General features: G+C 42.8%; 1 protein-coding gene across 6 annotated transcripts in view; it reads right to left on the bottom strand.

Annotated features, from left to right (window-relative positions):
• Positions 1-15374, bottom strand: part of Pigl (phosphatidylinositol glycan anchor biosynthesis class L) — a 62431-nt gene that overhangs the window by 46592 nt on the left and 465 nt on the right. For 5 of the 6 annotated variants that reach the window (XR_007595636.1, XM_050163669.1, XM_050163668.1 and 2 more), the window contains exon 2: positions 2478-2577. Coding sequence is in view for 5 of the 6 variants with exons in the window: in XM_050163669.1 (XP_050019626.1) it covers positions 2478-2577 (100 nt within the window). In the remaining variant the exon portion in view is untranslated. Of the gene's footprint in view, positions 1-2477; positions 2578-8180; positions 9731-15374 lie in introns of those variants that run through there. The other variant, XM_050163672.1, reaches the window with a different exon arrangement.

The raw sequence follows: 15374 nt of genomic DNA, 5'->3' as shown, positions 1-15374 counted from the left end.
CCCCCCCCCCCCCCCCCGCCTCTGCTTCATGAGTACGGGGATTAAAGGCATGTATCACTATGCCTGGCCTAATTATGGTATCTTTGATGATGCTACAGAGCTGCCCAGGACTCACTGTCTGTGCATGACTTTGTGTGGGAAAGGTCCTCCTACTGAAATTATCTAAAACAATCCCCGCAGATCAGTCATTGTAATCTATTTCCCTCTTGTCTGGAGCAGTCACGCCCTGCCCTCATTCAATAATATGCAGGTTCTAATCTTGTACGATCAAGAAACAAGCTGTCCCACCCCAACCCAAAACAAACTGAGACCAAGTTTGTTGGGAAGACGCGGAAAATAAAGATAGACAAGTGATAAGGATGATGGGTCTCTTCCGTGTGCGGACTGGAGAGCCCTTTACTTGGCAGGTCTTCCTGAAACTATACAAGAGAGAGCACTTCTTGGACAAGTGAGTCATGTCTTCCTCCTCTGTGTCAGCTGTGTTTGTAAAGTTACTCGTTCACTGTAGACACTGATTGGTGCTTCCCTGCCAGCACTAAACTAGGGTTAGCTCCAGAACAGTGAGAAAGAGATTCTAGAAGAGATACAATCCCTTAATCTACCACTCTGTTCTCTACAAACAGCAGAACAGGGCCAGGGAGCCAGCGAGGCTCAGAGGGTGACACTGTCACCAAACATGATGATATCTGAGTTCCATCCTTGGAACCCACAGGCTGGAAGGAGAGATCAGATCCCCACAAACTGTTCTCTGACGTTCCCACACGCCCATGCACAGCACATACACATGAAATAAATAATCAAAAGCCAGCAGAGCAAATATTAAACACCATATGCTTATACGTGTACATATACATAAATACAATTTAAACTTTTAAAAATGTCTATTTATTCTCATGTAGCTCGTGTCACAGGATGAATTACAGGAATTAGTAAATCTTTGGGATTATACTCAGGCTGTCCAGTTTGACAGCAGGTACTGTTATCCCCCTCCCTACCCACTTACTTTTTTTTTTTTTTTTAAATAGGGTCTCATTCTGCCACTCCATTGCTTTAGGCTGGCCTTGAACTCTTGGCAGCATTCCTACCTCAGTCTTCCAAGAGGCAAAATATTTTAAGAAACATCTGAAAAATTATTACTTAGGAATTGGGCATGGTAGCACATGCCTTTAATCCCTGCACTAGGGAGGCAAAGGTAGGTGGATCTCTGTGATTTCAAAATTAGCCTGACGTACATAGCAAGTTCTAAGATAGCCAGGGCTGCATGGTGATACCTTATCTCAAAAGTAAATAAATAAGCCATAAGCACAAACCCCAGTACGTGGATAAACTGATGAGATAGCTTTAAGTGCCCAAACTGTGAAATTCAAGAAATCAACTGGTACAGTCCCAGATTTCATGACACTCACAAACCCATTCCTTGATTTTGTAAAATTAATTTGTAAGCAGCAACAAATATATTTCCATAGGAAAATAAATGGAATTTAAAATTTTAGTTCCTTTTATTTTTTATTTTTTGGTTTTTCGAAACAGGTTTTTTTTTTGTGTAGCCCTTATTGCTCTGAAACTCATTCTGTAGACCAGGCTGGCCTCAGACTCACAGAGATTTGCTTGCCTTTGTTTCCCAAGTGCTGGGATTAAAGGGAAGAGCCCCCACCGCCCAGCAACTTCTTAACAAAATTGAAAAGAAAATGAGTAATTATGTTTGTGTTTTTGGAAAACAAGAACGTTAGTGTAGGGGGGAAAAATTCAATTGTAAAAATCAAAGATTTTAAGTAAAAACCTTGAAACACTTTTTAATTGTAGCCATCAGTATAAATTCCTGATTCTTCCATCTCTTTAAAAGATAGATGTCCGCCGGGTGAACTCAAGAGGCAGAGGCAGGTGGATCTCTGTGAGTTGGAGGCCAGCCTGTTCTACAAGAGCGAGTTCCAGGACAGCCAGAACTACACAGCCACAACGAAAAACCCTGTCTTGAAAAAACAATAAAATAACAAAAACAAAAACATAGACGTCCTAGTTCTGCCCATTACCAAGGTCAAGTAACGATGAGAGATAATGATTGTAGAACTGAATGCTACCGCCGTGCAGGTAGAAGTCTCTACCTTTTCCCTGCTAAGAAAAACCAAGCCTTGGGGAAATTGCTGCTTCCAAGGTCCAGGAGGCTGGAGATGTAGCTGGGTCAGTAGAATACTCACAACATGTGCAGTCCTGGTTTGATCTAAACAGCACATACCTGTAACCCTGACTTCTGGGGTCTGAGGCAGCCAGGTCAGAAGTTCAAGATCACCCTCACACAAGTGATCTTACACAGGGCGCTCAAGGCCAATCAGGGATACACGTGACCCTGTCTGGAAAACCAACCAACCACAAAACAAAAGTAAAAGTAGACTTCTGAAGTGAAAAGGATTTGCACTCACGTTAGGTACCAGTGAATATCTATTGCCAGTGGGTTTCTACATTATGGAAGGACAAACTACCTCTTGTCGATGATCGTTACCCGGGAAGGTGGAATCCCCAAGACGTCACAGCTCTGCAGAAGTTCTTTCTTCCGAATCTCTCCTTGACTGTAGTAATTTCCTGAGGGAACAGATACAGTGGTACTTTCACAGCAGAGGCCTGGCTGCTCACTCATTCTTAGCCCATCTTGTCCCCCAAGTGATTTGAACTGTCTGAAAAAGCCATGACTGTGATAAGAAATTCAAGAAAACAGAACATTTAATGTTCAGGTGGTCCTGGTAGCAGCATTCATTTTAGTACCGCCATTTACAATACCTATGTATCTATTTATGCATGCATGGATACATAAATACATCGACCTACTAATCTATCATGTGTCTGTCTGTCTATCTATCTATCTATCTATCTATCTATCTATCTATCTATCTATTTATCTATCTTCTCTCTGTGCTATGCTGTGCTTAACATGTGTGAGGCACTGGGGCTGAATGCCAGCCTCACCTTTACAGACACATAAAATAATCCTCAGATTATCCTTCCTTCCTTTCTTTTTTTTAGATGGGATTCCTCTATGTAACAGTCCTAGATGACCTGGAGCTAGCTCCTGTAGACCAGGCTGGTCTCGAACTCCCAGAGATCCGCCTGCCTCTGCCTCCTGAGTGCTGGGATTAAAGGCCGTGGGCCATCGCCTGGCCAGTCTTCAGATTTCTAAAACTTATTTAAAGGATAGGGTGCCATTCTTGAGTATTACAAGAAAATGTTCAGATACCATTTAGGAAAATGTGCTGGCTAGTTTTATGTTGACTTGACACAAGATAAATCATTTAAGAGGAGGGAACCACAACTAAGAAAATGCCTCCAGTGCTGGAGAGATGGCTCAGCAGTTAAGAGCACTGGTTGCTCTTCCAGAGGTCCTGAGTTCAATTCCCAGCATATAGTGGTTCACAACCATCTGTAATGAGATCTGGTGCCCTATTCTGGCCCGTGAGGATACATGCAGACAGAACACTGTATACATAATAATAAATAAATCTTAAAAAAAAAAGAAAAAGAAAATGCCTGCCTCATGGGTGAGAGAAAGATGCTCTCCCTTCTCCCTTTCTCTGTTACCTCCTGTGGCATGTGAGAGAACTGGTCCCAGGGTCACAAGAATGGGAGAACTAGCCCTGACCCTTCCCATCTGGGTAGCACACTAGAGATGATCCTGTGGTCAGGGCCGTAGGTGAACTGACCACCCCACCCCTCCATATGTCCTCTATAGCAATCAGGAGAGAGAGCCCTGTACCTTGCCTGGGCAAAACAGGCAAGAGCTGGTCCTGGTGATGTGAGTGTGGGTGACCCGGATCTGAGGCCCTGAGAGCAGAACTGGCCCTGCTCCTTGCTGTAGGCTGCATTGGGTGAGCTAGCTGAGGCAGTGCTGGAGAGCTTGTCTGGACAGTGACCATGAGGGAAAGCTGGCAGGCTGACCAACCCAGCTACCATCCAGGCCCAGAACCAGGGCTATGTGTTGGCGCACCCCAACATCCACTGTGAACTCTTGAAGCACGCGAAAAGGACAAACCTACAGATTCGCAACAACAGGATCTCCATGACACAGAACAACAGGAATCTAAGAGGAGCCCCAGGGAGAGCCAGTATCGGTGTGCAGCAGAAACCGGAGGCCTCCAGTCAGACCAGTGGCTCATAGCAATGAACACTTTGCAGTAAAGACTAATGGACTAACGGGTAGACTGTGTGACTTAATGGACCACACTACAGCTTCCAAGACAAGATTCTTTTCCTTTTTTGTTTGCTGGATTTTTGGCTTTTCTTTTAAATTTGGTTTTGATTTGGGACGGAGATTGCAAGGGCAGAGGGCAGATGCTTGGGGACAGGAAGATAAGGGGGATTGGAGTGCATGATGTGGAATCCACAAAGAATCAATAAAAGTTAAAAAAAGGAAAGGAAAGAAAAAAAGAAAATACCTCCATAAGATTGGGTTGCAGACAAGCCTGTAGGACATTTTCTTAATTAGTGATTGATGGGGGAGTGCCCAGCCCACTGTGGGTGGTACCATCCTGGGTTGGTGGTCCTAAGGGCTATAAGAAAGCAGGCTGAGCAAGCCAGTTACCCCTCCATGGTCTCTGCATCAGCTCCTGCTTCCAGGTTCCTGCGCTGAGTGAGTTCCCACCCTCTCTGCTTTTGATTATGAACTGTTATTTGGAACTGTGAGTGAAACTAACCCTTTCCTACCCAAGCTGCCTTTGGTCACGGTGCTTCTCATTACAGCAATAGTAACCCTAGCCCATAACTAAGACAGAAAACATCCTTTTATTTTTATTTATCGAGATCAGGTCTCTCTATCTTGTAGTTCTAGCTGGCTTGGAACTCCCTATGGAGACCAGGCTGACAGAGATCCACCTGCCTCTGAGTGCTGGGATTAAAGGCTTGTACCAGCACACCTGGCGCATCCTTTTCTAAAGAGTTTAGTCACCAGTGGCCCATCAGTACTAGAAAAAGCTTAGTGATATTCTTTACTTTCCCAATGTACGTACCACAGCCCTTATAACTAATTCTCTTCTGTAGCCTTACAAATATTAATACAACGAAGTTTTGGTGTCCCTTAAAATGAACACTCACTTTGAGCATTACCTAATTAATATACGCCCTAATGAAAATTTCCTGAAAATAGTGCATGTATGCTTTCTTTTTAACTTCCCTGAGCCAAAGGTCTTCGGCTTGTAGCATGTGGATAATGATTGATCCAGAGTTTTCTGGAAGGTTACTTAATATACACTAAAGTGCTCTATTAAGCAGTGCTTGCTTTCTCTTTCCTTTGCCACCTTTGTTTAAGATAAGATATTGATGTGTAGTCCTTGCTCGCCTAAAACTTATTATAATCAATTAATTTTGAAATTTATTTGGAAGAGAAAATGAATCCAGTTTGTGTCAAGTTGACAAAAACCCAGCCAGTATAAAAAGTGTGTTGCCGAGCCGGGCGATGGTGGCACACGCCTTTAATCCCAGCACTCGGGAGGCAGAGGCAGGCGGATCTCTGTGAGTTCGAGACCAGCCTGATCTACAGAGCTAGTTCCAGGACAGGCTCCAAAGCCACAGAGAAACCCTGTCTCGAAAAACCATAAAAAAAAAAAAAAGACTAAAAAGTGTGTTGCCAGTGCATACCTTTAATCCCAGCACTCAGGAGGCAGAGGTAGGCGGGTCTCTGTGAGTTCGAGAACAGCCTGGTCTACAAAAGCAAGTTCCAGGACAGGCTCCAAAGCTACAGAGAAACCGTGTTCGAAAAACAAAACAAAAAAGTGTCAATTATTCAAAGATTTATTTATTTACTTTTTTGTTTTTAAGACAGTCTCACTATGTAGTCCTGACTGGTCTAGAACTTGCTATGAAGACCAGGTTAGGTTCACCTGATTCTGCTGGGACTACAGTCACGTAACACCATGCCTAGCCTATTCAGAAATTTAAACTCTGAGCCAGGTGGTGGTGGCGCACACCTTTAATCCCAGCACTTGGGAGGAAGAGGCAGGCAGATCTCTGTCAGTTCGAGGCCAACCTGGTTTACAAGAGCTAGTTCCAGGACAGAGAAACCCTGTCTTGAAAAACCAAAAAAAAAAAAAAAAAAAAGAAATTTAAACTCTGTATCACAATGTGACTCAACAGTTAACAGTTACATTCACAAGAATCCACTTTAAAGAATTAGAAACAATTATACCAATAGAATTATACCAATAGATACTTAATAACAACGTTTGTAGCAGTCATTATTCACAACAGCCAGAGTACAAAAATCCAAGTAAGCAGCATCAACAGAAGGATGAAAAAAAAATATGATACCTACACAGAACAAAAACATTCTTCAGCCAGGAAAACAAATGAAGCGGGGCTGGAATACAGCTCAGTCGCTGAGTATTTGCCTAGCATGTGAGGTCCTGGGTTCAATCCCCAGTGCTATAACTCCTGCCTCATCCACCAAATAGGAATAAAGAAGATGGGCATGGTGGCATAAGCCATAATTCCAGTACTCTGGGAGCTAAGACAGGGGAATTGTGAATTTGAGTTTAGCCTGGGCTACATGGTGAGATCCTGACACAAACAAAACAATGTTCTGAAACATGCTACAACATTGGTGGACTTTAAAAATATTAAGGTCATATAAGTCATGTGTAAAATAACAACGACTTCCTGATTCTGTTTCTATATGGCACCTAAGCAGGCAAACCCACTGAAACGTAAGTAGAATTGCAGTCACAGGGGTTAGAGGAAGGAAGGAATGGGAGTTATTGCTCAACGGGTTACTGAGTTTCTCTTTGGAATGATGAAATAGGGGTGATGGTTACAAAATCTTGGGAAGGTACTTGCCACTGCTGAGTCAAACATTTAAGAAGTTCAAAATAGTGAGTTTTATGTCATAAATATCTATGGCACAAATGAAAGAAACATTAGAAACAGAAGCCAGAGTTTCACTCAATAAAACTCTTCCAAGGGGGCTGGTAATATGGCTCAGCAGATAAACAGGCTTCATGCCCAGTCAGATGACCTGAGTTTGATCATCAAGACTCAGGGTAGAAGGAGAAATAGAGTCTGTTAACCTCGGTTAACACAGGCCCATACACATACATACATGCACGAAATAAATAAATGCGAGAAAATAAAAAGTTATTATAAAATACAAATTATGCCTTTAAATTTGGTAGAACAGCTATAAAAACATTTTTTTAGTGTGTGTATGTGTGTGGGTTTGTTCAGTGCCTGAAGAGGCCAGAAGAGGGTGTTAGATTCCCTGGAGCTGGAGTTACAGGTGATTTTGAATCACCTGACATGGGTCCAGTGCAGAACTCAGGTTCTCTGGAAGAGAATCAAGTGCTCATAACTATTGAGCCATCTCTAGTCCCTAAAAAGAGGCACCGGGTACAAATCCACACGGCTAAGCCCGGGAGAACAGGGTACAGATCCACACGGCTAAGCCGGGGAGCATGGGGTACAGAGCCACACGACTGCGCCAGAGAGCATGGGGTACAGAGCCACATGGCTAAGCCGCGGAGCATGGAGTACAGATCCACACGGCTAAGCCGGGGAGCACTACCATATACAACATTATTACCCAGCCAGTCTGGGCTATACTTGTGAGTGCTGTGGCTTTTCACTATTCCCAAAAGGTTGCACTATATTTGTATTTTTACCCCCAGAAATAGTAATTTTGTTTAGTTTTTCTGACCTATACCTTACAGATGGTCATTAACAAAGCCAAGCATGCTGAGGGATTTTCCTCATGATTATAGGCTTATGTGTCTCAGTGAGAACAGTGCTCACTGAGGTGAAGTTATAGAAAGTATTTCAGTGCTCACTGAGGTGAAGTTATAAAAAGTATTTCCAATACTAAGTTCTTGGAAGTTCCTGAAGAACCTTGTGTGTGGTTGAGCACATCTATTTGACACTCCTATCGGAGTAATCAAAGAGCTGCCATCTTTTTTTCCCCCACACATGAATCTTTACACAGTTCAGAGGTGCCATTTGTCACTGTAGAATTTCTCTTTGCATGCCGGGCGGTGTTGGCGCACGCCTTTAATCCCAGCACTCAGGAGGCAGAGGCAGGTGGATCTCTGTGAGTTCGAGACCAGCCTGGTCTACAGAGCTAGTTCCAGGACAGACTCCAAAGCCACAGAGAAACCCTGACTCGAAAAACCAAAAAAAAAAAAAAAAAAAAAAAAAAAAAAAAAAAGAGCTAGTTCCAGGACAGACAGGGATACACAGAGAAACCCTGTCTCAGAAAACAAAAAACGATACAATTTCCTCAACACAGCAAAAGCATAGTTTACAATAATTTCTATTATAGCTATAGAAAGCTATAGAAAGTTTAATCAAATCTTCCAGTTTTACACTTACAAATCTAACTCAGGGGTTGGGATCTGGCTCAGTTGCTGGAGTGCTTAGCTAGCAAGCACGATGCTCAGGGGCTGACCCCTGGACTTGGGAGGTGGAGGCAGATGGATTAGAAGCTTAGGGATTTCTACAGCTACGAGGGGGTGGGCCAGCCTCGATTATATGAGACCCTGCATCAACACACACACAAAAGCACACACATACCACACACACAAAACCCACACTACTTTTCCAAATCTAATTCAGCTGGGGATGCAGCTCAGTATAGAGATATCAGGCTCAGTCTCCAGTGCTGTAAAAGCAAAATGAAAAAACAAAACACCCCGCTGGGTGGTGGTGCACGCCTGCCTTTAATCCCAGCACTCTGGAGGCAGAGGCAGGCGGATCTCTGTGGGTTCGAGGCCAGCCTGGTCTACAGACCTAGTGCCAGGACAGGCTCCAAAGCTACAGAGAAACCCTGTCTTGAAAAACCAAAACCAAACCAAACCAAACCAAAATACCCCAACTAAGTAAATAAACAGCAAGACAGCACAATTTCCTTTATGGACTTACATTTATTTATGTAAAAACCTTAAAAAAATCAATATTTAAGATTTTTTTTGAAAAAGAAACTTCAAATGCATTGGGTTAGAAGAATAGGTTAAACTGTCACTTTCGCTCTCTCCCTTGCTAAGGCAAGGTGACCCAGGCTGGTCTTAAATCACTGTGTGTGGTGAAGATAACCTTGAACTCCTGATCCCTCTGCCTGGATTACCTGGTCTGTGCCCTCACAAGCGGCTTAGATCACCTCCTTTGAGGCTGAGTTCAAATGTTTCTCAAGAAGGAATACGGCAAAAACTTGCTAGTGACCGACCAAAAAGGAATTATCTAAAATAACCCAGTAAGCTTTATTTTAGGAAATCTGGTGAATCAGATGCCTGACGAAACTCTCTGAGCATATCTGACCACGTGAGATAAATGGCAAACACGTTTGAGAATCTGAGACTGACGTAGCAGGAAAGTAAGGGCTATATCTGAAGGACGGAAACAAAAATAGCATGGATCCTGAGGGATTACATAACAGACGCAGGGCACTCAGAGAGCATCCGTACAGCCTTGCTCTCAAGTCAAGCTTAGAGCTTTGTTGTAAACCAGGGGACATCCATTACAGAAGGACCTTCCGAAGCCTACACCTTCATTGGACGAGGACGCCAACCAAAGTGCCCACCCTAGACTGAGGTGCTTAGACTTGGTTTGAGTAGAAGGCAAAACATGAAAAGCATTACCCCCCCCCCCATTTCTTAAACTCCCACTCGACTTTCCTTGGCGTGAGTGACTCAACATCTCTCCCCGCATGAATTTCCAGAGTTTGATGCTCCTCATCCGCAGACGGCATCTACCTCTCTTCTTCGACCTCCTAGAAGAGACGTTTGGCTACTTCAACAAGGAAAATGTAGCAGAAGAGACACTGCGGGATTTCTAAAGCTGGTCATGAGAGACAACATGGCTGTCTCAGATTATCTCAGGACACCTGCCTGGGAACCCAGTCGCTGGGTTGTAAAGAAGCAGAAAGTCTTTTGGATACATCATATGTGGATGTTCTAATTGAAATAGCTAGCTAAGTCCCAGCATCCCGATATGCAAGAAGAGGAAAATCTTAAGGTGACTGCAATTCCCAGTTTGGAGGCTTTCAATAATAGTGGATGGGAGATACTGTGTTGACTGTATGCGAGACATTTGGGGTTGGGCCTTCAATTTATACTACCTCTTTGGCCTGAAAAAAAAAAATCAGGTTGACAATTTGGAGTGATCTGAGGCAGGCAATGGCTTTAGGTCAACAGGGGCTGGGCAGATGACTCAGTGGATAAGAGTGCTTGCTGCTCACGTAATATGACTTGGGTTTGAATCCCTACCACCCATATATGAAATCCACATGGCCACGATGCCTGTCACCCTACTGCTGGGGAGGAGTGGAGACCGGTTTTGTGAGGCTTGCTGACTGACAACCTACTCTAGGTTCAGTGAGAGACCTTGTCTCAAGATGAATGAGGCAGAGTTATAAAACAAGATTACTTGATGTCCTCCTCTGGTCTCTGCATGTGTATTATCAGCACATATATGTGCACATATACCACCTAAACATACACCACCCACCCACACATACAAAATAAATATTAGAAAAAGAGAATCAAACAGGGTGGTGGTGGTTCACACCTTTAATCCCAGCACTCAGGAAGCAGAGGCAGGTGGATCTCTGTGAGTTTGAGGCCAGCCTGATCTACAAGAGCTAGTTCCAGGTTTTTAGAAAAACCCTTTCTCGAAAAACCAAAACCAAACCAAACCAAACCAAAATCCCAAAGCATACATGTAGAAACCTAGAATAAGTTGTAAGAAAAAAAGAACAGAATCAGACATAACGACTGAGATTGGGAGTTTGGGAGGTTTATTTGAGTAAAGAAATGATTTAAGATATCAAGTATGAGAGCATAAGAGATTATAACAGGAGAAACAGATTGAAGGACAGAACTGCATAAATACCATCTCAATATGCAAGACCTAAATGTAACACCATTTTCAGCAAGATATGGTGGAATGTGCCTACAATCTCAGCTGCTCAGGAGGCCCAGCAGAGCAATCACAAGTCTGAAACTGGGCCCGGATAACACTGCAATACTAAAAGACTGGGGTGTAGGTCAGCGGTAGAATCCATGCTTAGCATGCTCAATGCCCTGGGCTCAAGCCCAGCACAGAAACCAGAACCAAACAAGACTCTTAACAGATATGAAAGAAAGCCAATATAAATGAGACATCATAAAATGATAGCCAGAAAGAATTTATGTTGTAAATATGTTCTCTTGTGACAGAAAGTCAGTGAAATTCCAATGGGGGAAAATGCCAGTAAAGTTTCTTCTTGAATATGACCAACCTCATTCAAAAATTTATTTATTTAGGAGGGGGAAAAAAGGCCAAATAAGTGAGCACGCTCTGAACAGCAGCAATCTGAGGTTTGATCATATTGGGTAAGTGCTATAAAAGTTTCAGTCATTTGGCTGGTGAGACAGCTCAGCAGTAAGTAAGCCCTGAGCCTGGCGACCTGCTTGAACTCTGGAATCCATATAACAGTGGAAGGAGAGAATCTCTCCACAAGCTTGTCCTCTGACCTCTGCCACACAGAAAAAAAAAAAATGTCTTTTTTTTTTTTTTTTTAAGTTACAGTACTTAAAACAGAGATGTCAGGATGGGACAGATGGCTCAGCTGTTAAGAGCACTTACCTCTTCCATAGAATCTGAGTTCAGTTCCAAGCACTCACTTGGAGGCTCACAACCATCTGTAACTCTAGTTCTGGGGGATCTAATGCCCTCTTCTGACCTCCATGGGCACCACACATGCAGTGGTACACAGACATATACACATACACAATAACTGTACAAATAAAATTATCTTTTCAAGCCAGGCGGTGGCGGCGCATGCCTTTGATCCCAGTACTCAGGAGGCAGAGACAGATGGATCTCTATGAGTTCGAGGCCAACCTGGTTTACAAAGTGAGTTCCAGTATAGCCAGGGCGACACAGATAAACCCTGTCTTGAAAAACCACACACACACACACACACACACACACACACACACACACACACACATTTGTTTTTCCAAAGGGGGGGGCAGCATCTCAGACTTACTATAAGAGAGTCTGGAGAATATGTACACACACAGTAGGATACAACCCCACATGAGCTACTGACACAATCTAGAGGAAGTGTTGACTTCCATGGTTCTAGTCTTTTCTATCGAACCTTTCCCATACAGCTATCAGAATGAACTGTCTAAAACAGGTACATTATTGTTTTATTTATTTACTTTTTGAGAAAGGGTCTTTCTATGTAACCCTGGCTGTCCTGGAAAGCTTTTATGTAAACCAGGCCAGTCTTGAACTCAGAAACCCACCTGCTTTCCCTCCTATGTGCTGATATTAAAGATGTGCTACCATACCCTTTTAAAAAAAGATTTGATTTTTTTGAGACATGGTCTCCCTATGTAGCCCGGTTTGTCCTAGAACTCACTTTGTATATCAGGCTGGCCTCAAAATCAACTGCCGGTGCTGAGATTAAATGTGTATGCTCCCATGACCAGCTTCAATTTTAGTTTTGTGTCTATGTGTGTGCCATGGGGTGGAATAGTAAGTACATCTAGTTCAGGTGCATGTATAGGCCAGAGGAGGGTGTTGAATCCTTAGGAGCTGGAGAAATAGGCTGTATTAAGCCTCCTGAAGTTTGTGCTGGGAATCAAACGCAGGTCCCTCACAAGAGTAGTAAGCCCTCTTAACTGCTGAGCCATCTCTCCAGCACCCCCTCTTTTTAAAAATTTCTTAAATAGTGGCTTGGGGCCAGACAGATGGCTCAGTGGGTAAAGGCACTTGATGCCAAGTCTGATGACCTGAATTCAATTCCAGGGAGCCCTAAAGTGGAAGGAGAGAACTGACGCTTGCAGGCTGTCTTCTGAGGACCATCTGTGGGCCATGCACGCAGGCTCCTCTCTCCACAGATAATGTAATAGATTAAGAAAAGTTTGATGAAATAATGTTTCTTGAAATCAGTTGAAGCTATTTCATGACACACACACACACACACACACACACACACACACAGCGACTGGGCAGCCTGGGCGTAATGTTTTAGAGCAGAGCTAGGCCACAGGGCCTTGGCTCCTTCATGTTAAAGTCTCGGTCATTCAGTGTCTATTTGTAAAAAGGAAATAGTGTCGTCTTAAGGGATGGCTTAGGACAATTGAGTCACCACCACCAAAACAAAACCCTTTTTCTTTTTCTCTTTTCTCCCTTCTCCTTGAACTGAGGATGTAGTTGGGATAAGCATTTGCACAAGTGCAAGGCTTATATGTAGTAGGGCCTAGAAGAATCATTCCTGCTCCCTATGTAGTCTTCTTTCTTCAAGCCCAGATCAAAAGAAAACCTACTTAGATCCTTCTTTTAAGGAAAGCATTTGAAAAGAGAATGCTCTTCTCGATTTCCTGACCACCGTGCTTTCTCCATTTTATTGATAGTTTTCACTATACTGAATTAAGCACAGCACTACTTTCTTGCTTCCTCCCCCAATATTTACTTAACTTTATTTTATGTGCATTTGGTATGGTGTCAGAGTCCCTGGAACTGGAGTTAGACAGTTGTGAACTGCCACGTGGGTGTTAAGAATCGAACCTGGGTTCTCTGGGAGAACAGCCAGTACTCTTAACTGCTGAGTCATCTCTCTAGCCCCAAGGCAGTGTAATGCAGATTTTGTTTTGTTTTGTTTTTCAAGACAGGATTCAGTTTCTCTGTGTATTTTTTGGCTGTCCTGGAACTCGTGCTGTAGACTAGGCTGTCCTCGACCTCACAAAGACCCACCTGCCTCTACCTCCCAAGTACTGGGGGGCGTGCACCACAACACCCAACTTACTTTCTTGCTTTTTACAACAGTGACCAATTTAAAATGGCAAGTTGGATTCAGAGGAAAGAAAGACAATAGTAGTACTGACTGTCAAGTGAATGTCTATATCCTTTATTAGAAAAAGATTTGGGGGCTGGAGAGATGGCTCAGAGGTTAAGGACACTGACTGTTATTCCAGAGGTCCTGAGTTCAATTCCCAGCAACCACATGGTGGCTCACAACCATCTAAAATGAGATCTGGTGCCCTCTTCTGGCCTGCAGGCATACATGGAGGCAGAACACTGTATTGTATATGTAATAAATAAAATCTAAAAAAAAAAAAAAAGATTTGGGAGGCTGGGTGTCTAGCATGTTTGAGACCTTGAGCTCAAACCTAAGAACTGGAAAAAAAAAAAAGACGGATTTCTGGTCCCATATTTTTATGCCCTATTGGAAATGATCAAGAAAATATAAATATTAAATATTAATATTAGGGGACACACTGCCCCCATACTGTCTTGCAAATAAATACAGGCTTTGATGCAAATCTTGAAACAAATTTGCATATAATTCAATTCTAATAATTGTAGTATAAAACATTAATAAGACAAAGGGGCAGGAGAGATGTTCAGTGGTTCTCTCATTACATGCTCTTCCAGAGGGGAAGAGTTCAGTTCCCAGCACTGTTACAGGGGTTCACAACTGGCTATAACTCCAGTTCCAGGGAACCTGACATTCTTTTGGTCTTTGTGGGCACCAGGAATACATGCAGTGCACATACATGCATATAGGCAAAATACCCATAAAATAATTCTTAAAAAAAAAAGAGTACTCCTTCCTTGGAGCCTCCCCACTCTCAGGATTCTTTCTCACTTTTCCTTAATAAATCTACATTAGCACTTTTTCAAAACCAACAACTTCCCCAAATTCAGCCAACTGCATAAATCAATCCTGATAAGAATGATCTAGAATAAAGTCTAGCATAAATATATACTAAATACATACTAAGTAAATAAAAAGGAATGTTTAAATGGCGATTTCTGTGAAAGATCTGTAATTTAAAAGTGAACTGGAATGACACACAACTACATGGGAAAAGAGGTCATGGGCAATTTTGAAAATCAACTTTATTGAGGTATAATTTGATATATCATAAAATTCACCCACTGTATGTATACAGTTTAAGTTGTGCAATCATCATCATACTTAAGTGTCATTTTTTTTCTTGTTTTGTACCATAACACAAGTCTTATTTTTGAAGTGTTCACTTAATGAAAGCTGGGTGGAGATGAACTCTAAAATTAAGTAGTTTTTACCTAGTTACCTGAGGTAACTTCCAATCTGACTATACATATATTTTCGTAGCGCACAACGAATTTCAAAGTAGCAGGAACGTCTTTTGCTGTTTTTAGGAAAGAAACTTGGTGGGCTGGGCAGACAGCACACAGCTCAGACTGTTTGGTGCACGATTATATTTGATCCTTCTGTAAATAGATGGTTCCTCCGGATAAAAGGTCAGGCACATCCATCGGCTCACATCTGTAATCCCCATACTGGGGCAGCTAGACTGCAGTGAGACTGTCTTAAAAAGACAAAGCACTCAGTACAGTCGCAGTTCCCAAAGGAACGTGCAGGTACTGAA

This window comes from Alexandromys fortis, unplaced genomic scaffold, assembly GCF_014885135.2.
Source record: "Alexandromys fortis isolate MF-2015 unplaced genomic scaffold, M_Fortis_MF-2015_v1.1 scaffold_149, whole genome shotgun sequence".
NCBI lineage: Eukaryota > Metazoa > Chordata > Mammalia > Rodentia > Cricetidae > Alexandromys > Alexandromys fortis.
This window is presented reverse-complemented; position numbering and strand designations above follow the sequence as displayed.